The sequence below is a fragment of the Lepidochelys kempii genome, chromosome 2 (assembly GCF_965140265.1).
Source record: "Lepidochelys kempii isolate rLepKem1 chromosome 2, rLepKem1.hap2, whole genome shotgun sequence".
Lineage (NCBI taxonomy): Eukaryota > Metazoa > Chordata > Testudines > Cheloniidae > Lepidochelys > Lepidochelys kempii.
The window spans coordinates 182,033,878-182,057,527 of record NC_133257.1 but is presented as its reverse complement, the minus strand read 5'-3'; the positions used below and the strand labels follow the sequence as shown (position 1 = coordinate 182,057,527).

General features: G+C 43.4%; 2 protein-coding genes across 4 annotated transcripts in view; one reads left to right on the top strand and one right to left on the bottom strand.

Moving 5' to 3' along the window:
- BMPER (BMP binding endothelial regulator) overlaps positions 1-23,650 on the top strand; it is a 255,226-nt gene that overhangs the window by 198,273 nt on the left and 33,303 nt on the right. The gene's annotated exons all lie outside the window — the stretch shown is intronic.
- On the bottom strand, positions 8,817-9,424 carry FANCD2OS (FANCD2 opposite strand). Its single transcript, XM_073329493.1, has one exon. The coding sequence runs from the start codon at positions 9,374-9,376 to the stop codon at positions 8,858-8,860; it is 519 nt and encodes a 172-aa protein (XP_073185594.1). The 5' UTR covers positions 9,377-9,424; the 3' UTR covers positions 8,817-8,857.

The following is a 23,650-nucleotide window of genomic DNA, read 5'->3' as shown; positions in this document are numbered from 1 at the left end:
AGCTATGAGAGCTCAGTGCTTATGAAATCAGACCTCAGGTGTCTCACGATAGGATTCCAGAAAATGAGGAATACCCAACTGAGGGCCACCTGTGAACATTTTGATTTAAATGACTTGCCCAACATCACACAGGGATTCTGTGGGCAGAAGCAAGAATAGAATCCAGGACCACATTCAACTGCCTTAGCCATGAGACTCTCCTTTCTCTTCAAGCAAGCCGCTGCCTCATTCATGACACACCTTCCAACTTCTGCATGAATGAGGCAGGGTTCTACAGACACCAGTTTCCTCTATTACACAACCCTCATTCATCTTCAGAGCAGATGCATTCAGAGCACACAATTCATGATGAGTTTTGGAAACTGGGAGGCAAGAAGGAGCAACTTACCGGCAAAGCCAATGTGGGCAGGGGAGGAGACAGGTGATCCAGAAGTGGCAACTGGGCTCCCTGCTGACTTCTAGTCCCTGCTGTACACCAGGCTCCAACTCTGCTGCCTGGTTCAGTTTACCAGATCCCATGCTGAACCTGGCTTAATGGTTCCAGTTCTAGTCCCACTCAACCCAGCCCCATTTCCTCTATCTGGGAAGAGCCTGGTGGAGGTAAGCTGGAGAGCTCCACAGGGAGCAGGTTAGCCTCCTGGAGGATGTCTAGAGATAAGGCCTGAAAGAAACAGAGTGGTTCTTGGGAGAAGCTGCCAGAGTCCTTGGAGAGGGGAAGCAGTTGGGTAACCTGCTATGAAGAATGACCTCCAGGGAAAAGCCCTGTGAGGCAGCGTTCAGTCAATGGAACAAAGAAAGAACTTTGCAGTGCCCAGGAGTAGGGGTGAAGAACAGGGGCCTTTAATGCAGCTCGAGAGGGGTGGACAGAATGTTTGGATGTTTATCTGGACTCTGTTAGCCTGGAAGAGTTCACAGGACTGGAAGGAGGTGACCTGGCTGGAGGGTATAGCCAAAATAGGCCATCACAGGGCCAAAGAAGATGTCAACAGGAAGTGCTAGATATAAAGACCCCTGCAACGCCACACCCTGACACCAAGGTATGCTATGGCGGTGAGTGGAACCTCTTAGATAGGGCAAATCATTTGCCTTTTTAAAAGGGCATCTGTTTGTCTTTATGGTGCTTTCCTTGTCATCAGTGTGTGCTGTCTAGATTGAGTAAAAAGATTTGCCTTTTAACTGTTCTTTATGTGTATTTATTCTTGAAATAATTAGGTCACTCAGACGAATAAATATGTATAATTGGTTTTATTTTTAAAATAAATAAAATAAATTGAAGCACCTACAATTCCTAGTCAATAGGGTCTGTAACTACTCATTATTTTTTGACAATAAGCCAGGCCAGCAGGGTTGTAGGAAAGATTTTATTTAGCATGCTGAGAGGCAAGTCTTCTGTGCTTAGACTTTAGAATCTGTATGCTAGCAGCTTGGCCCCAGCTTCTATTCCTGAACCCTGGTGTCACACCAAATTAGGTCCCTCCTGAAAGCTGGCCCACGTTCCCCAGTTCTTTTAGTCATAGTGCATTCAGAAATGATGGGCTTGGTTTCCAGAAGTACTGATATTTATCTCTTGTCTTCTGCTACAGCACATGGAATTGTGTAGCATTGCTTCCTTCTGTCAATGCACCACGTCTATCCATTCCCATTCACTTAGTTGTCTTTCTTTTTCTGTCTTTCTTTTATTTAAATGAATAATACCAAAAGAGGATTGTATAAATATATTACACTTTCAAGATGTGCACGTAATGTATTGGATAGTATGAAGGAGACTTTAAATTACTTTATTTTAAATTAATAAAACACATGGTATAGAATGTGAACATTATGGTAACTTGGATTTTTAATCATTATTTGTTACTTTCCATTACTGTTTAGTATATACAAGTGCCATCTCGCATACACTTCTGAAATGGCAAACGAAGGTCTCTGAACTCAATGGGACTACTCTGCATAAAGGAACACAACATGTGTGAATGTGTGCAAGCTCAGGGCCTAACCATGGACCTTCCAAAACACCATCTTGTGTGATAGGTCAATTTACTGTTTGTTGCTATTATCAACTTTTAGAAAGAAATTAATCCATAGGGAGAGTGTTTTTCCCCTAATTTTGCTTGTTCCTCCAAAATCTATTAATCAAGGTTAACTAGTATTATGCCCAGAGCCCCAGATAAGTAGATGATGGGTCATGCATTGAAAATGCAAATAAATGATGCATACCAACTCATTCAAGCAATATAACTAAGTAGTTTCAAATATCAGTTCCCTTTTACTTCACTAAATAAACTGGAAGCAATATGGCTGATGCATGGGTGTACATTGACCCCTTCTGGATTGTGGGTGGGGGTGTCTTTGTCTTTGGTACACCACGAGTGGATCGCACTCTTACACAACCACTTTCCTTTCTCTGATTCCCATTAGCAAGTTAAGGATGGAGCTGCAATTTTGAGAGATCGTTTACATTCAACAGGGTCGAAAACTTGAGATACGTCTTAAAATATAGCAGCTGCCATTACATATTAACATACGTTGCCTTGATTGAGAGCCAAAAGAATGTTGTTAGGAAAGGCAGTGAGTTGGACTGTTAATGAGACTTTAATGACACTTTAGTTTTTGTACAAGTTTTATTGATTCTGTTTTAAAAATGAAAGTTCCTAGTCATTTTTAACTGAATTTATTTTTATGAGAATTTACTGCTGATGAAAGGAACCAAATTGATCATCTGGGAGAGGGAGAGAGAGAGATTATCCATCACAGAATCTGAATTAGCACTGGCAGCAGCAGTGCGAGCATCCTCATGTATTCTTCTGCTATTGTGTCTCAACCCTGACCTGCAAGGATCGCCTCTTGACATCAGAGGGTATTTCATTAGTGGTGGACTGCTCCGCAGTTGGTCTCTGCAGCATCTGCCACGAAGGTTGCTCGTTCTGATGGTGGTATTTGTGAAACACAGGCATGCTCACAGACCATCACCATCACATTCGTTTCACAAAAGACACCCAGCAGCCTGATTCTCCTCTACATGGTTAAATGCCAGTGGAATTCCATATTTTTAAACACTCTCTACATACACGTTAACTAGTCAGTAATACTCCAGTATTAAGCCTTCTTTAACTACAGTAATAAAATCTAAGCATTCCTTCTGAGTTATAGTAGTTTATCTGTTATTTTGGGCCAGATTCTGGTTCCTTATGCAAGGGCTGAGAAAATGGGCTTTGCACAGAGGATCTCCCCCGGGGTGGTAATAGATGCAGCACAAACACAGCTCTTGGGCAGTAGCAGCTGATGCTATCTCTTTCCTACCTCATGCAAGAGTAATGGGTTTGGGAAGTCCCTAAAGATACAACTTGACAACCGTGAATAGATCAGTGATGGCGGTAGCTTTAGGAGCCTCTGAATTTGCACCAGTAATTCTTGCTCATGTGATCACTTCTAGAAAGAAATGGCACCTGCATGCAGGTAACATAATCTTAATTTGCACGCACAAGTACTACTTGCATACACAAATCTAGGGTTTGGTCCTGTGGCAGGGTGGACTATGCCCGGAGGCCCTCTGCTGGAGGCCTCGTGGCACTGCATCACCCTGTCCCAGAATAGAGCAGAGAGAAGTCCTCCAGGCAGCCAAAATGGCTGCACAGGAGTGGCCAATCAGAGGGGCTGATGGAGCAGCCAATCTGGGGCCAGAAGGCCCTATATAAAACGAGCAGCAGCACAGAGAAGTTCAGTTGCTGTGTGGTGTTTGAGGAGTGAGGCTTTGGTGACTGGCTGGCAGAGCAGCAGTACCATGGACAGCTCACTGCAGCCAAGACTGAAGCCCAGGGATGGTTACTGAAGATTTGGTGCCTGGCTGGTGGGAAGAGCAAGAAGACTAGTGGAAGGTCAGTGTGGGTGGGCAGGCTGAAGTCCAGGGGGACTGAGCACAAAACTTGTGCAGGCCAGCGAGGGCACCGAGATGGGCCCCACTGGTCTGGTTGAAGACTGAGTCCAGTGAGACCTGCTGAAACCCCACCAGTTGTGGGTACTGAGATGGGCCCTGGCTGAGTGGTTGAAGAAGGTAGGCTTCTCCCAGAAGCACTAAGAGCTCTAGCCCCATACCAGGGCTGTGATAAGACCTTGGGACTGTATACCCTGGAAGGCAGCTTGGCTGGAGGGCTGAGCTGCTGAAGACCAGGCAAGGGAACCATCAGCTGGGGCGGTGCTCACAAGAGGCAGCTGCCACCCCGATATAAGAAACAAAGAAAAGCAGGCTCACAACCAACCAACCAAAGGGGGCTGCCCATGAGAAGTGGATGCCACCCTAGTAAAAGACGGACTGTAGATATATCGGCCAGAGAAAAGGGGGCGCTCATGCAAGGCGGATGCTGACCCATTACAGATACATACATACTAATGATTGAATTGCAGATGCAGATCTAGTGGCTGGGTTAAGATTTATTTCAGAAGTAGTGTCTATAAACTTGGCTTAAAATCCACCTTATTTACACTTCTTGTATGTTAATGAGAAGTGTGCTACAATTAGACTTTTTTTCCTCTGCATCTGCCTACAGACATGCATGATGACCTGCCAGTTGGATTTCGATTTAGAAGTCTAATATCTGCAATAGATTTGTGTCCAGAAAATGAAGGATTTGAAATACAGTCAAAAAACTAGGGGTCAAATCCCTTAGTCATTAATCAGTTTTTACTTGGGCAAAACTCCCACTGGCTTCAGTGAGTGTTTTGCATCAGTAACAACCAGGGAGAGTGTGTATGGGTGAGGAAAGGGGGTGAGGGATGAGCAACTACTTAAAGATTTACCTGATCAGATCAATTTTGAAAATAGAGATGCTTTAAGCCCTATCTAGATATGGGGGTGGGGGAAAGAGTCCAGGATTTAGAGCAGCAGCAGACTAGTCTATTGAAGCCTGAGACTCTTGAGATTTTATTGGAAAAGTCTGCCCTAGATCCAGCAGACAGGCTGGGTATCTACGGGGTCTGTATGATCCAGCTGTATGGAGGGGACCTGCTGCTTGCTCTGGAGTTGTGGTCAATATGCTGCTAGCATCTCTGTGGTATGCCAGGGGATGAATGGCTTAGATGAAATGTGAAGATAAGACAAAACATGTTAACATCTCAGCTGGATCCAAACAAAGGTCAAATTTTCTGCTTGTGTAGATTTGTAAAATTACACACAGGTCAACAGAGCTCCAGCCACTTACACCAATAAAGAACTAAAGGTGGCTCTGATTAACGTTTCTGAGAGTAACTTGGGCAAACCTATTAATGCTTATCTTTCACTTGTTTGCAAATGAACCTGCATCCAATCACTATTTGCAATTGCTGGATGATTTTGCCCCTTTGTTTAAATCCTGTTCTCCTCAGGTAACAAAACAGCACACAAGGGTCCCTGGTGGGTGAATCACAGCACTGTTAGGCAATAATCAATAATGCTCTACTTCACTTCACTGTCAGTTTGTCACTGCCAAAGCCAAGTCTAATCCTTCTGACATTTTGATAGATGAAAGTATCAAAATGAAATTGGGAAACACATTGTGTCATTTAAGTTGCAGATTTCCTGTGACTATAAAGCTGTGCAAACAAATTTACTAATGTGCCTATCTGCAATTTGCCATCCCTACATAACACACACTCAGTTGTGTGGTTTTTGTTGTTTGTGTTAACCCCATTTTGTAAAACTGCAGAGGAATTCCAAACCTGACTGTGACAGGACTATTTACCAGCTGCAATCAAAAAACATTATTGGTGTAATAAGATTTCTCAGTGCACTCTCTCTGGTGTGTATGTGCTGCAGGGGGAAGGGGAAGAAGTAACTTTAGCTCAGGCACTCAACTGGGAACTAGTGCTAGGAGGCAAATATCAATCAGTCTATTTCTATCCTAGCTGAAATAAATAATTTCCTGTTCTGATCTCAGCAGAGGTGTAACTTTGGCTCTTTTCAGAGTCTGATGGCCATGGAGAACACTGCTGTGGTTAAGGCCAATGCAGCATTAAAAGATTAGCTGATCGTGACTGTCATGGATTGGTAAAAAAGCCACTCTTTTCAGTTGTCTGTCAATAATTGATAGGGTGGTAGAAACGGGTAAACTTTAACATTAAAGTTGCCACCCATCCTGCAGGTGTTTATGCTCTGCCACAGTTCCTGTTTGCTATGTGTGGGTAGCAGCAGAAGTCGAGAACCAGTTGCAGAGACAAGCTGGGAATACAGCCAGGCTAGATTACAGCAGTATGACTAGTGAATGTATAAAGTAAACCATCCTTTAAGTTATTCTAAAACTTGCCTCAGTCATTACTAATTAAATCCATTCTGTAGTATTTCAGCAATGTGGGGACAGGGTTAGATTTTTCTGGTTCAGATTTTCAAAGGTATTTAGGTGCAGACAGGTGCCTAGTGCGATTTTCTCCCCCCCCCCCCACACCTGTCTGTATCTTTAGGCACAGCTTTAAAAATCTGTGTGTATAGCCTGCATATTTTCAGAGAAAACAGTCTTGACCTGACAGACTAGATGAGCCCAAAAAGGAGGCTGCCTCTGGCAGTATCATTAGGATCTTTGCTAAACTTGTCTTGTCTGGTAGCATACAGTAGCTAGCATACCAACTAACATTACAAATTGTATGACGGAAGCCTGCAGGGGAAACTTGGAAGGGAGGTATTGAAAGAATACTGTTCCTATTCCACCTGTACAGATATTTTCAGGTGTAATAATGGATACAATATGTGTGTTTTCACAGCATGCTGATACCATTTTCCTCCAAAGCAGAAATGGTAACTGGAGTAGGTGAGTCTGATTCAGAGCCAAAAGGGCCTATTCCTTTGCAGCTTGATCCTGAAAACATTTATGTACATGCTTAACTTTACCTCTGTGAGTTATTTATTTTAGTGGGACTACTCCCAGTGGTAAAGTTACGTGTGTGTATATGTAACACATTAAATTTCTAATATAGAAATGTATTTTGTTTAAATACTGAGTGGGGCTCCTGTACTGGATACATGTTAGTGACTGGCTCTAAGGTATATCTGGCTTAGGGGATAGACCAGTATTGTTGGGCTAAAGGGTGTTAATGACTGCCACTGCCAGAAAATGCCCTTTTGATCTATGGGCAATCACAGGAATAGGTCTGGAGCCCCAATGCCCCCTAAGTGGGGTGTGGGGGGGGAGAGAGTCCCTATAACTTACTGAGCAGAAAGTAAGTGGTGAGCTGTTAAGACATTTTAGTTGATAACACCAACATAGCTAGCACAAAAACACTGACGAGTAATTATCTTGTCACTTGTTACATGCATAGTAACTGAACGCATTAAAGCTTTTCCCTATGAATGAAAGGGAAAGGTGTATTTATAAATGTCATACACCTTTGATATAAAACAAAAGTTGCACTTTTAATAAATGGCCTGCATTGGCTGGAGACAAATCACAACTATTTTTACTTTGACTGTTATAAGACAAAGGTGCTTTTCTTGAGGGTTGTATCCATTCACTGTAAACAAATTATCAGGACTCTTCTTGGAATGTTTTAAGGCAAAAGTGCATTTCTTTGTAAATTACATCCATTAGCTGTAAACAAGTCATAAGGAATGTCTTACATATTTTAAAGTATAATGCTTTTATCAGTTGCATCCATTTAGATGTAAACATATAAGTGACTTTGAATACATAGTAAATTGTTTTTATTCATTTGGTTGTAAGTGCCTCTATTCCTTAGGAACAAATATTTCAATGTGAGTTGTTTACTTCAATGTTGTAAGGTAAAGGGTGCATTTCTTTGTAGGTCTCATCCATTAATTTTAACCAATTCATAGAGATTTTACTTTGAACACTGTAAAGCAAAACTGAATTTCTTGTATATTCATAAGCTGTAAACAAGTCATAACAATTTTTACTTTGAACGCAGGAAGAAGCCACTAACTTAACTCTTGTTAGTCTTGGTGTTTTGTAAGTTGCCGTGAACGAGTAAGGATCCTTTAAATGTTATATGTGAAAACTGCATGTCTAAGATGTTCTAGCTGGACAGTGAACTCCTTCATTCATTAGTAGCAAACGATAAGATAGGATATTTTACTATGAATGTTGCAAGGCAGAGGTCCAGTTGGTTGCAAACAATTTGAATATTACTCTTACATGTTGTAAGATAAATTTGCACATTTGTATCCACTAACTAAAATATTTCATTCTGTAAATCTGCATGTCTATCAAGTTGGAGTGGTTCAATCAGTCTGATTGTGAGGTCCTTCCTAGACCAGTTCTGAACCAAATTAATAGTATTCAGTTTGAACATTAGAAAGCAAAGTTACATGTGTAGGCTTCATCCTTTTGGGTATAAACAAACCATAAGGATTTAGACTTTAAATATTGTAGGGTGCACTTTATGCAGGGAAAACTTGTGCATGTTAGTTGCCAGCATATTTTAAAATTCCATCTTGTAATGCAAACCTTCATTTCTTCTAGGTTGCATGCGTTAGCTGTAAACACAGCACTGTTGGGCATTGTATGGTAAAATTAGGAATTTACCGCACTCCCATATCAGTTTCAACTTGACTGGAAGCGCCTTCAAAATTAGCTGTACACAAAACTAGGTGGCGGCCGTTCGACGAGCGCCTTGCAAAGAGCCTCCGAGGCGCCAGGAGGGGGCTTGTAACGTGAGCCAGGCCAGCCGAGGCGCTCGTGGGGCAGGGCAGGGCAGCGTTGCGGCGTCGGTCAGCGGCTACGGTCCAATCGGCGCCTGGCCCTGCGGGGGCGGCGGCCGCTCTGGGAAGCAGCCGCGCGGTCGGAGCAGCCACGTGCGGTCGGTGCAGCCGCCGGCCGGCCGGCCGGCCTTGCGGGAGCGGCCCGGGGGAGAAGGCGGCGGGGCCCCCGGGCCCGGCCGCTCAGCGGGAGTGCTGCAGGGCGAAGGCGCACTTCTTGTAGGCGGCGTAGAGCAGCAGGATGGCGCGCAGCATCTGGCGGCACATGGCCACGGCCAGGCGGACCTGCGGCTCGCGGAGCCCGCGGGGCCAGCGCTGCCGGGGGCTGATCACTTGGCAGAAAGCCGAGCGCTCCGACACCCGGAACGAGCCGGTCCAGCGCGGGGGCTGCGCCGTCACCAGCCGCCCGAAGACCGAGTCCAGCCCGCTGAGCCGCACCGCCTGGGGCTTGCGCAGCGCCCCGCTCCGGCGCGGCTCCCCCGCCGGCAGGCCGGGCCCCTTGGCGCCCGGCTCCAGCACCAGGCTGAGCCCCTGGAAGCAGAGCTGCACCTCCAGGTCGGCCGCCGCGCTCTGCGGGCAGCCGCCGCGCGGCGCCGCCCGGAACGGGTGCTTGGTGCACGGCCGGGGGGTGGCGCCCCGCAGCCACTGCAGGGACTCGTCCAGCGGCGACCAGGGCGCCCACAGCTGGTACCCGCCGGCCATGGCCGCCACCCCGCAGCGGCTAGCGCCGCCCGCCCCGCTGCATCTTTCCTCCGCCGGGCGCCTGGCAACCCATTGTGACGCCGCCTTCGGCGCGGAACCCGCGCTCCCGCCCCGAGAGCCCCGCCCGTCCCGCTCCGGCGCCTCAGCGCGCGCCCTGCCGCCCCCGAGGCCTCGCGTTTGCTTTCTGCCCCCTGTCTGCTCTCCGTGCTGGCTTACTGGAAGCCGCCTCGCTCTCGTGCCCGGTGCCTGCGCCTCATCGCCTGAGATCTTGAAGGGTTGTGCTCCTAGCTGTTCTGGCTAAGATGTGTATATTTTTAATGTGATGGGTTTCTTCTTTATTTCTTAAACCAGAAGAGCAGTTAAAATGACTACCTGCCTCTGACTGTAGCAAGCCTAGTCAGGAAGCCTGCTGCACTCTGCAAAGATGGTGCATGTGGTCAGAGGCAGCCAGCATCCTCCTTGGGGCCCATGCATAACTCCTTGGTCATCTGAAGGTGCCAGGGGTTGTGTGGAGAAATCATGCATGCAAATTCTGCACCTATGTGTAATTGCTGTTTTCTGTGTAGTTAGCAGCATCTTTAAGGTCTCAGCCACTAACCCAGTTTCAATACCATTTTCACACTGGTGACTTAGGAATTTACCTGACAGTTCCTGACTGGTCTCCATCTATTTCTGCATCTCTCTCCAACATATCATCATGGATATCTCCCTGCTAATTTAATATGGCCAAAAAAGCTGGCTAGATCATTGGGCTCATTGGTAGTGATCAATGGCTTCATCTCTAGTTGGCAGCCGGTATTGAGCGGAGTGCCCCAAGGGTCAGTCCTGGGGCCGGTTTTGTTCAATCTCTTCATAATGATCTGGAGGATGGCATGGACTGCACCCTCAGCAAGTTTGCAGATGACACTAAACGGTAGAGGGGAAGGGGAGAGGTAGCTACGCTGGAGGGTAGGGATAGGATACAGAGGACTTTAGACAAATTAGAGGATTGGGCCAAAAGAAATCTGAGGTTCAACAAAGACAAGTGCACAATCTTGCACTTAGGACAGAAGAATCCTATGCACTGCTGCAGACTAGGGACTGAGTGGCTAGGCAGCAGTTCTGCAGAAAAGGATCTAGGGGTTATGGTGGACAAAAAGCTGGATAGGAGTCAACAGTGTGCCCTTCTTGCCAAGAAGGCTAATGGTATTTTGGGATGTATATGTAGGAGCATTGCCAGGGATGTGATCATTCCCCTCTATTCGACATTGGTGAAGCCTCATCTGGAGTATTGTGTCCAGTTTTGGGCCCCACACTACAAGAAGGATGTGGAAAAATTGGAAAGCATCCAGCAGAGGGCAACCAAAATGATTAGGGGACTGGAACACATGACTTATGAGGAGAGGCTGAGGGAACTGGGATAATTTAGTCTGCAGAAGAGAAGAATGTGGGGGGATTTGATAGCTGCTTTCAGCTACTTGAAACGGGGTTCCAAAGCGGGTGGATCTAGACTGTTCTCAGTGGTAGCAGATGACAGAATGAGAAGTAATGGTCTCAAGTTGCAGTGGGGGAGGTTTAGGTTGGATATTAGGAAAAGCTTTTTCTCTAGGAAGGTGGTGAAGCACTGGGATGGGTTACCTAGGGAGGTGGTGGAATCTCCTTCCTTTGAGGTTTTTAAGGTCCAGCTTGACAAAGCCCTGGCTGGGATGATTTAGTTGGGGTTGGTTCTGCTTTGAGCAGGGGTTGGACTAGATGACCTCCTGAGGTCCCTTCCGATCCTGATATTCTATGAAAACTGGCCTTACTCTCCCTCCACGTCCTCTTCTCTACTTATCCACTGACAACCTTGTGAAAGTAAGACAGATGTGTTCTATCAACTAGAGATCATCTTTAGTTTGTCACATCATCCAAATATTCTTAAATACTGCAGATTCTTCCTCCAGAGTATCTCTCATATCCATTCTTTCTATCCCTACAGCTAAAATTTGCCATGTCCTGTCTTGATTATTGTAACTTCCTCTTCTCTAGTCTCCCTGATACCCATTGTTAGAGTCAGGGCAATGCTCTGTAACTACTCCATCCAAAGCCAGTCAGGACTCTGGGGGAGCATGCCTCCTTTCTCTTTGAGCATACTGTCACCAGGGCAAGAAGCATACACAGCTTCAACCTTCCTGGGTCTGACCTTGGAGCATTCAGCATCCCGTTCCACGCTGTGCCCTTCCCTCAGCAAGTCCACCCAGGCTTCTGGGGAAGCCAGAGGGCCCTGTACCCCAACTCTGCAGTCAGATGTGACTCTCAGCCAGCCAGTAAAACAGAAGGTTTATTAGACGACAGGAACACAGTCTAAAACAGAACTTTTAGGTACAGAGAACAGGACCCCTCAGTCAGGTCCATCTTGGAGGGGGGCAGGGGTTAGGGAGCCCATAACCCAGTTCTGGGCCTTCTTCCATTTCCTCAGCCAGCTGTAAACTGAACCCCCCCCCACCCCTCCTCTGGCCTCTGTCTCTTTTCCAGACAAGGATGCCATCTGATCTTTGTTCTCCAACACTTTCAGTTGGAACCTTTGCAGGGGAGGGGCCCAGGCCATCAGTTGCCAGGGGACGGTGTCAGCCAGTCTCTGTGCAGACCCCTGCCCTCCACCTAGATACTTAAGAAATGCATAGGGGAAACTGAGGCACCCACACAGTATTCAGAGAAAACACAAACATTCCCACTTCGTCACACCCATATTGCCTTCCTCCAGTCCATACAAAATATAGCTACTTAGAGCCTGTCTACACTGGCAATTTACAGCGCTGCAACTTTCTCACTCGGGTGTGCAAAAACATGGCTGCCTGAGCACAGCAAGTGTCAGTGCTGTAAAGTGACAGTGGACCTGTGCTGGAGGCCATGGCCCTCATGGAGGTGTGTTTGTGATGTGGTTTTTAAAGAGCGCTGGGAGAGCTCTCTCCCAGTGCTCTGCTGCAACCACACAAGGCATGTTAAAGGGCTGATGCAGATGAAGAAGATGGGTTTCAGAGTAACAGTCGTGTTAGTCTGTATTCGCAAAAAGAAAAGGAGTACTTGTGGCACCTTAGAGACTAACCAATTTATTTGAGCATAAGCTTTCGTGAGCTACAGCTCACTTTATGCATCCGATAAAGTGAGCTGTAGCCCACAAAAGCTTATGCTCAAATTGGTTAGTCTCTAAGGTGCCACAAGTACTCCTTTTCTTTTTATGAAGAAGATGAGCATTGATGATGATCTTAGGGCTAAACTCTTTTTTTTTTTTTTTTTTTTTTTTTGCTCCAACTTCCTAAAGTGAATCTTCTGCATCAAGTTTAACTTTTCTCATGCCTTGAAGGCCCTTGCAAGATATTGAATCTCTACCAAAACATTTTTCCCCAAGACTTTTAGCTAAGCGGGTATTACTTTTTAGTCAGAGTCCTAAAAACCTCTCCCAAATCAGATTTCATTTCCTACATGCTTATGGGAAGTGTAATCTTTAACTCTCTATGCCCAAAAAAGGCAAAGGGTATAAACCAGGTTATTGTTTTTCTTTACTGCCCATCAGATGTGCCTAATATCTGTAGGGTCAAATGTTTCCATTCTAAACAGTTCCAGGCCTTGCATGTGTACAGTAAAAGCATTGGGGTTCTAGGCCTAGGAGGAAAGATGCTTTATGGATTTGTGCTGTATTTGAGAGGTGATGCAAATGGAGATGAAATTTGGTGTAACCATACATGCTGGGTTTTTTTGCTACCTCCTCCAAATGAGCAACTACAAGAAGGATGTGTGCTTTTTTTAAATAAAGCATCAGCATTAGCTTTTCCCACTACTTCATTTTGCATGCCTGTTAGTTGCTGTCACTGCTGAACCCCTCTCTCTTCTGCCCCTTCAGTCGGTGTGTGTGCAACGGCATCCTACACTTAGTCACGTCAGTTTACCATTGTGGGACACCCAGTGTCACCTCTGAATGTGACCCAGTGTTCTGTCCTTCTTTGATTTGAAGGACATCCAGATAAATATAAGAATCACCTCAGTCTTCAACACTGGCCCTAGTACTATAACCGTTTCTTGGGGAAAATTCCCTCTGACTCCAGTAGCTGTTTTGCATGAATAAGGATTTCCAGATCAGGGATTTTTTTTCTGTCATCTCACTAGGTTTGGAGTGCTTTGACTAAAATGTTCTTTCACAGCTGACATTCTCCTTTTCATCCATATTGGGGTTACTGCAGATAAATCATGGGAGTTGTAAGGTGTCCTTTGAAAAAGCTTATTATACAGATGGCTACATTCCCTGGTTCTGTACAGATGGAGAAATATTACAGTAGTTGCTGTAGAGAACAACAAAATAGTTGAAAATAACAAACTCAGAAACGAATTGGCTCTCAAATGCTTATCTGGCAAATGCACAAACCCAGATAAGGTGGTGCCCAGGGAAGTTTAATGCCATACGTGATGTGCCTCAATTCATATTCAAGAGGGAATGTTAGATGCCTGTTTGGATGTGACTGGATGGCTAGAGCTGTGCTATGACCCTGGGTAGTCACAAAACTAGTATCAGTCTTGGCTGGCAGCTGAGCTCACAAAGGATAACTAAAAGTTTCCAGGGAATAATTTGCATAATTTAGTCAGGTTTGTTTTGATTCAGTGTTGGCTTGGCTTGCTCACCACCATGAGGCTGAACTATTTCAAACCTTTTTCGAAGATCTTGTAATCTGTTGCTGTCTGACACACACATACTTGTAACTATCAGGACATTTTGGGCTACATCAAAAAATACTCATGCCATTGAAAGTATGTTAAGCATCCCTTGGAAACAAGCACAGGAACATCTGAAATACTGCAAATCTCTGCCTATGAGACAAAGTGAGTGAGCTAATATCTTTATTGGACCAATGGCTCTTGGTGAAAGAAGCTTTCAAGCAACACAGAGCGCTTTCTTTCACCACTAGCCGTCGGTCCAATAAAAGATCTTAGCTCACCCATCTTCTCTCTCATATCCTCTCTCAACATGACTAAAACACTGCAACAAACTTAGTATATAATTGATTCCCATTCCTATGGTATATTTTACCTTCCATGTGATATCCAAACAGAACCAAACTACTTGACAGCAACGCTAGGATATTCTACTCTTACGTATTTGGCCACTTTTCCAGAAAATATTGTAATTATGAGTAAAAGGCAGGTTATGACTAATACTTAATCAGTGTCTGACTAATCAACCAAGAATATGCTAATTTAGGCCTTAATTTAGTTTGAATAAATTTGTTTTGAATTTCTCAGGGGAGAAATTAATTTATTGTAATACGATGTAATTTTGCATTCAACATATCTGCAGATCAGTGCAAGGCAGGAGCTTTCTGTAAAAGCAATTATGATACTCTTCTAAATGTGTTTTCTGATGTCAAGCATAATATGAATACTTCAGTATGAGCAGTACACTTTCATGACCCACAAATTAAAATATGAAGTACTTCAACTTTTACATCAAGATTTATAGTACATACATGGCAAATTTTTAAATGTTTCATTTTGCCTGTTTTCAGACACATGTACACTCTTTTCTTAGAGATCAGTTGGTTTCCCCATGATGAAATATAGGTCACTGAAACATGTTCTACATACGTTTACTTAACTGCTTCCTGTTTCTCCATGCTGACTGCTACATACATGGCCTCTTCACCTACAATTCAGTCTTTTAAACCTTTCCCACTGGAGAGACTTACTCATGTGAAACTGACTGTGCACCTCATCATAACCTGATGGGTAGCCTTCTTTCTCATCCTTATCTCTCCTGTCTCATATGAAATAGAAAAGACTATTTTATTGCAGCAATAAGTCTTTTAATGCTTTCCACATTTTTCCTTGAAATGAGGAACAAGGTGCAACCCAAAAATTATATTAGGAATCAAATGCATGGAGACTGGATAGATCAAGAAACTGGCAATAGGATATGAAACTTTTAATATCTAGGCCATACTTGCTTCTACGTCCAAGTCAGTAGTAACTTTAAGCCCAGATCGACAAAGGTATTTTGGCATTGCAACACTGAGCATCACAGCACCTAGAAAATCACAAGAACAACACTGATCCACAAAGGCACTTAAGCTTCCTATACAATGGATGGGGAGAGGTGGGTGCCTTAAACTGATCTACAAAAGAAAGCACGCTAAGCGGGGAGCCACCTAAACCAGTCAGTGGGAGTTGCTGACGAGATTGGTGTGTGCTAAGTCCATCCCCTCTCTTGAAGATAGGAGCCAAAGTCTGGGCTTTAGGGAGGCACCTAACCACAAATGGCAACCCACCATTTGAAGGTGGCTTAAGTGTGAAAGGTGTTTCTTGTGGAAATGAGTTATGAGCCTGCCTCACTCCAAACAACCTCCAGAGGAGGAAGAATGGTGTAATCACCAGGTTTCAGAGTCAATCTGTCTCTCTGATGCAATGATTCTTCCATTGTGGGTAAATAGTCAGTGGTCCAGAGAGAGAGACTCTGTAGTCCATAGTTAGGGCATCTACCTGGTTGGGGGGAGGGAGTGAATTGAACCTGGGTCTTTCACATCTCAGGCAAGTGTGCTAACACCTGGGCTAAAAATTAAGAGGTAGGCACCAAACATAGAGCAGGACTGAATAATAGTGGTTGTCTGAGGGGAAGATCACCCTTCTGTGGCTCGGTCTATCTGCTGTGTGGCTAAATAGAGGAGTTCAGAGCTGATACCTTTCATGAGCATTAAATACACAGATTTAAAAGACACCATGCAAGAGAAATGAAACGAAAAGCAAGTGGCATTGCTAAGCCTGAGTCTAAGTATTAATTATTATAAATGTTTGGGCTTTTTTTAAAGCGCGTTGAAATCCTAGGGTAGCTGGATGGTGTATCCAGGAAAAGAGGGAGTGGGTCAAATGCCACTGGTCCAGCTGCTGGAACAGTCTTTTGAGGTCATAGGCAACTGGACACAAATTAGAATATCCCTTAGCTAGCGAATTTTGCCAGGGACTGAACTGTTCAGCCTCTGGATCAGTGGACCACAAAGAGGGTGTAATGCTACTTTTGTCCTTAGTCCCTTGATTCTATGCTGAGCATGTGTGGCCAACCCAGAGTATAGTTACTGTTCAGAAGCTAACAGAGCTGACCATCTCTCAAAAGTTTGGTGGATCTTCACAGGAAAGTGCATAAATGCTGGAACTAGGGATGCTGCAGCATCCTCTGACTTGCAGTGGTTCCCATTTTATATAGAAGGCTTACAGTTTGGTTCAATGGTTCTAAGTACCCCTACTATAAAAAATTGTTCCAGCACCTCTGGGAAAGTGTCTGACAGTTCAGATGTGTCTGGATTTCTTCCAGACCTTTTAAGGTGTCATCAAAGCTTCATCCTTTCCGTCCTTTTTGGATTCCCATATAGCCACCAGATCCTCTCTTCTTTCTCCCCAAATCTGTTACCCTTATTACCAAATCAGGAAAGCTCCATCTTCATAAACATCTGAAGCACAGTCCATTGAAATAACAGGGTTGTTTAAGTGTATGATCTCATGAACTTGAGGACATGCAAATACATGTATGCAGTTTCTTGAATCTATAGGACTCACTGATTTAACTAGATCAGTTTTAGAAACAGATACATTGATGCAAAGTCTGCATGGACAGACCTTGGCTTTCATGGTTAAATTAGCATCATCCCTGTGTGGTGGTGGTTGTTCTTCAAAGAAAATTACACTAATTTGTTTCCGTTTTAAAAGCTGATACATACCTAGTGACATGGGCTAGGAGGCTGAGTTTCCTCCTGCTTCCCCCACATGCACATGTTGATCAGCTCTGAGCCACTGTCCACCTATTACTAAGTATTCCAGGGTTTGGCTTGATTGTCCTCAGCTCGGTCAATGTATTTTGCTTCCCATTTAATTCTAGACACGCAGTCAAATTCTGGTGTTTCTGTATTTTTTTTTTACTTTTTAATGGGCTAGATTCTTAGGACCTTATTCAACTTTCAGTTAGTCCTTATTCAGAAGGCAAAATACTTGTTGACTTCAAGTTTTGCTTGATTAAAGTGTGACTAGAAACTGGGTAAGGTCTTCAGGTTTTGGCCCAGTGTAAATTTCATTCACATGACTTATTGGAGGTTTATGCATCTGTTTCCTTTCGCAAATGTCCACTTTATTTCAGTTATTCATGTCCATCACTCTTTTTTTACTGCCTTTTGTGTGATGGGAATCCTTCCAAGACATACTCCTCAGATGTCCACATATGTAGTCAGTTTGTGCATTGATGTAGGTTGCCAGGTCACAGATGAATTCAGACATGAAAGCCAAATGACTTTGTGGAAATTAAAATGGCAGCTGTGGGCTTCTATGAATCCCAGTTCTGTTCCATCTCATTAGTTTTCCTTGGATCTTATCTGTCTGACCAGAAGGGTTTTTGGAACTATTTGGTTAGTTCAAAAGCTGTATTTGAGATTGTATCACCCTTGTGTTGCTCTTTGCAATTGTTTTATTGATTCTATTTGCTTTGAGGCTCAAGCTCCTGTTTCTCCCACTTAGGTTACATGAAAGCCATGTGTGTACTGTAATTAACTAGCTTTATTGTAGTTACCACTTTACCAACAAAAGTCTATTCATATTTGATTCTTGATGTTCAGGCTTATATTTATGTTGACATAGTAATTGCTGAAATCTCTCATTAACTTAACATCTTGGCTGTGCAACCTAAAAAGCAAACCTTTTTCACAGCTAGAATCTGCACTCTATTGCAAAAAAAAAGAGAGAAAAAAACATGTTTATCTTGATCTGTCATGTTTCACTTCTTAATGGCTTACCCTTAAATTGTTCCATTTGCTTTGATTTTGACTTGGCTCAAGCTTAAATATCTGTATCTTAGCATTAGTAGTAACCGATCTGTTTTTGTTTGTTATTCCAGTTCCCTAATTGTCACACTATCTGGAGTGGTTCATGACTGAGTGCCAACCTCAGGCAGACTGTCAAAAAAACAGGGCAGACATCCCAAATTGGTGGTGTTCTATAATTAGATTTCACCAATGCTGTAACAAATGTGAACTCTTGGATCACTAACAGTTGTGGGTTGGGTTGTGTGGTTTGTTTTAAAACCATGGAGTCTCAGACTGAAGTTCCCCAGGGGACTATCTTGCCACCCAGGCAAACTGACCTTAGTGATAAATGGTCACTTACACCAAAGATAACAAAATATTCATGTTGTGCCCAGTCTCAAGAGACCAGTCACTCACCTGAGGTCAATTTGTCCCTTAGATCTCACACCAAAGACAACACATCTAGCCAATCCTGCAATAAACTAACTAAAGGAAAAAGAAACGAGTTACAGCTTAAAGCAAGCAAACATGTAATATACATTACATACACAAATGAGTTTGTCTGTGATTCAAAAGGTGCTAGAGTTGTTGTAAGCTGTCAGTTCAAAATGTCTTCCGGGGATCTCTTTGCTTAGGCATAGGAATCTTTTGCCCTTCAGAGTATAGACCACATAAAGGAGATTCATGGCAGGTCTGTTCTATAGTTGCTACATTGGCGCAGCTGCCCCACTTGTGGTGATGCTCTAAGCCAACCGGAGAGAGCTCTCCTGAGTTCATTTGGATGTCCCTTCTTCCTGAAGGGAGTTAGGAATGCAATCAACAGGGCTCCTCTCCTCTGATGCTCCACCGGCCTTCAGTGGGCCATCTTGTACACAGAATGAGCCCTTCACCTTAATTAATAATTCTTTTCCTGTTTGAGTGACACAATTACAGAGATTTACAGAACAAACACTCTTAACTTTACACCATGGGCTAGAGAGGTTATAAGCAAGGTCAGTACATGCAGCCCCTACAAGCATTTTATAAAGTCTAGACACATTCTTATCAACTTAACCGCTAATATCTAGTTTTATAATGGTAACACACACAGGTAAGCACAACTGGCTTCCATCTATGCATGAGCTGGCCCTGGTTTCCAGTCTTGGCATGAGCTGGCACCTGGTCTGTCAACATGAGTTGTTTCTTGGATTCCATTGGTAGTAACCAACCTGTTCGATCATTCATGCCAATTCCCTGCACCCAGTGTAGAATTGCCCACAATAATTATATTTCTAGTGGTTCATCTAGTTTAAATTTTTTTTAATTTATTTTGGATTACATGTGCGAACACTTGTGTAATTACTTTTCAAGCACTATCCCCTACACAAGGAGATGATAGCTTTGATCACTTGCAGGTGTAAATGGTAGTGCTTGAAAAGCAGGCATGCATATGTTTGCACAACCAAAGCTGCATGTGCAAAATAGAGGCTAAGATGAGGACCCTTTGAAAATTAGTCCTAAAATGTCAAGCTGTATGCCTTCCAGCACATCCCTAGTCCCTGCACTGAGCAGCCTTCAGCTGAGGGGCAAGATGATAAGCTAGAAAATTAGCTACAAGAACAGAGAATCATGGCTCTAATCTGTGAGGACCAATGTAAGAAGGATTCTGGAAATGAGAGAACTAATGAAAGGAAGGCACTGGGGTACTTGTTTGAGATGCAAGGATGGCATGTAGGGTTGGTTGAAAATCTTCGGTTGAAATGATTTTCCACAGAAAATGTCTGTGTAAACTGAAACATCTTCTCCCTCCCTCCCCCCCCCCCCAAAAAAAAATCCCCTTGAATTTTCTTTTAGAACTATTGGGTTTTTTGTCAACTGAATTTTGGTTCAGACTTTTCTGGGGTGGGGGGGGGGGGCAAAAAAACCTGGAAATGCTGATTGAAAATTTTTTTTTCCTCCCACACCCCTGCAAACTACCCAGTCTGCTTCAGTGGTATGGAGATAAGGCACAAAGCAAAAAGTGGGAGAAGAGAGTGAATACAATTGAAATACCTCTATTGCCGTAAACACTTTTTGCGTCTCCTTGGCATTTACCAGGCTGTGGAAGGTCCAGACTCTAGGTCTCCAAAGGCCTATAATCTCAGTTGAGAACTGGACTGTTGCTTTTTGTTTGTGTGCTGAATAAAGGGCTATACAGGGAACTGGAAGTGTTTATTCCAGGCTGGTGCTTGGGTCCACCATGCCTACAGAGAGACATGATAACTTGCTTGGTCAACTCCCCCTTCCCCTCACTGTTTGACCAAGTGTTTTTTTCTAAACTTCACATCACGTTTCATCCAAATTAGAGCATAACAAAATAAAGAACTTGAGAGCTGAATATGTCTTAATTCATTGGTGCTGGAAAGCTGGCTTGTAAATTGCACACTTGACTGATTAGGGGAAAAATACAGCAATTCTAGGGTATCCTTGTATTAGAAAATGAAACTGTCAGAGACCAATAAAATTAAGCTGTTTGCTTCTTTCCACAAAACTGTGTGTGGAAGTTTGAATCAAATAACAATTATGAAAACTGCTTTCTATCATTTCCTTAATGACCTAACCTCTTAACTGAAGGGAAAAAATTAACAACGGTGGAGGCAGAATCTGGTAGGAGAAATCAGAATGAGGAGGATCTTCCAGAAGGTTAGATCTTCCAGAAGGTTATACAATCCTATTCCTGTATCTACAGATACTAGTCAATTCTAGAATAGTAACAATGAAATTAATGCCATCCCTGAACAAGGTTATAGTTACTCATGAGGAAGCCTAATAGAGACCCTTAAAAATGTAGTAATTCCAGAGCAGTTTTTGTTGTTGATCATAAAATACTCAGATTGAATCCACTCTAGGCTTGATTAAAATCACTGTGTGAGCAATTGGGTATAATTTGTGCCAGGGAAGCAAGATGTGGACCATTTAAGAGTGACCCATCCCATGGGAGACACAAGACCTTGCAGACTTGATTGCAACAATGCCATTGAACTAGTCTTAAAGACTGACAAAACTAAATGAATTGCTGAATTTGTGGGTTTGGATTTAAATCTCAATTGTTTTATTGAATCTATTTCCCAGTGCCACAATACTGATTTTCTTCTCTGCTGATAATGGCATAGAGAACTCTTCAGACTGACTTGTGCTATTCTGTTTAATCCTAAAATCCCTGCTTGTCACTCTGATAGTCCAGCGCAAGAATCAAAGTCAGGAAACTTCTGATATAGGGAGATGACCGTCATGTAAATTGTCAAAATCCCTACTAAATCTATATCTAAAGACCTGGATTTAGTGATTAAAATTTGGCAATTTCTCAAATAAAACTAGTCTAAATCTGTTTACCAAATGGTGCCCCTCTGCTCTTTACAACAACTGAAATATCAATTGGAGAATTAAGTACACGTTGTTCTTGAGGATATATGATTAACTCCAGATTGTGGAATATAACATACAAAAGGCCTGATAATTATCTTAGTTAACTCTGAACCTCACACTCTGGGACACAGTAAGAGCAATCCAAAATTCATTATGGTTTCATAATTAAATGCTATATTTGAAATGTCACCGATGCATATTCCAACAATCTATTTTAAGCAATTAGAAAAGCTCATGTTCAACTTCTTGTGGACTATAAGAAGGCCAGAAGTTTATATTTTGAAAAGTGGTGCCATCATATGGCTTTCAAATGTATGTAACCTACACAATACCAAATGTCCTTTAATCCTACACAAGTTTGCCATTTATCCTGCCCCTTACGTTCTAGAAAGAGAGCAAAATGGTATTAACTACAGTACTTGGAACCATCCTGCAGGAGTATTACAGGGTAGTTCATGTTGACCTTAGGGGAATATGTGATGGATGAAATCATGGAAGTACGGTTTTCCAGCACTGGGTTGTAGATGGGAAATTAATGGAGTTCATTGGCATAAAACTGGTACAACAGGATGGAGAATTGGACCCATATAGATGAAAGGTGGAAGCTGGTTCAGTTGCCAGTCTAAACAATCTCGGAAATCATGAATAAAATCACTTTTTTTGTGTGGAATGTTAATGTTTAAAAGGGCTTCTGATACTGGCATATCAGGTGCCAGCTCATGTCAAGGTGTCCATGCCTTAGTTGAATATTGACAAATACATAGCCAGAATCAATCTGGCTCACCTGGGTGTTAATGTTATTAAAATAGGTCTTAGAATTATAAGAATCTGTTCAGTGTTTAGACTTTATTGAATGTGAGTTGCTGGATTCATTTATCTCAGTTATAACATCAGTATCCCATATTGTAATACTTGAGCATTCACACTGTAAGCCTCTGCCTCTGTAAATCAACAGACATTAACTTGTGTGAAATGCTGGCCTCCAAAAGAGGGTGTTATGTGCTGCCTGACAAGGAAAGTCCATTGACACTAGATGGACTAGATTGGAACACTAAAGAAGACAAAAGACTTTGGCCAGGTCTACACTATAAACTTACATCTGTATAACTGTCACTCAGGGGTCTGAAAAATCCACACCCCTGAGTGATGCAGTTATACTGACCTAACCCTCCTGCCCCCATGTAGACAATAGGACTTCTCCCATTGACATAGCTACCACCTATTGGGGAGGGGGATTAACTATGCAAATGGGAGAAGCTCTCCCATCAGCATAGCAGGGTCTTCACTGAAGTGCTACAGGGATGGGAATAAAAACCCTTAACAAAGAGGAGCTCTTGCTGCCTGGACTCTGGGAGCAAGCTTTCTAGGCATAAGAAAGAACTCCAGCTGTTAGCCTGGGTTAGCCCTAAAGGACACAGAAGCTTCTATAATAAGCAAAATCCATATTACAATCTTTGAAGGGTTAATGTCTAGCTATTCCACCTGGAAGCAGGCGGGGCACACCCTGACTGTTTCCTAGGAGCAATGCACACATTGCTCTATCCAAGGACAAGGGCTAGATATGAACCCTGAGATTGATTGTTTGGACAGCAACTGTGGGAGGTTTCTTTAGCCTGGGCTCAAGGCCTGAGAACCAGGATTGTAGTAGATAGAGGATGGTAACTAAGCATATGAATCAACGTCATACATTCCTTTGTGTAGCAGTGTGTAATGCTTAGGGGGAGAAATATAAAAAAAGGAGAAGGTGGAAGGCAGGGGGGGCAGAACAGCCCATCTCCGCTGACCAGCCTGTTTGCTTGCATAAAGCTGTGTTCTGTCTCATCACTGAACCGCAACAAATCTTAAATTTCAAAAGGTAACTCATAGACTATCAGGGTTGGAAGGGACCTCAGGAGGTCATCTAGTCCAACCCCCTGCTCAAAGCAGGACCAATCCCCAACTAAATCATCTCAGTCAGGGCTTTGTCAAGCGTGACCTTAAATTCTAAGGAAGGAGATTCCACCACCTCATTAGGTAATGCATTCCAGTGCTTCACCACTCTCCTAGTGAAAGTTTTTCCTAATATCCAACCTAAACCTCCTCCACTGCAACTTGAGACCATTACTCC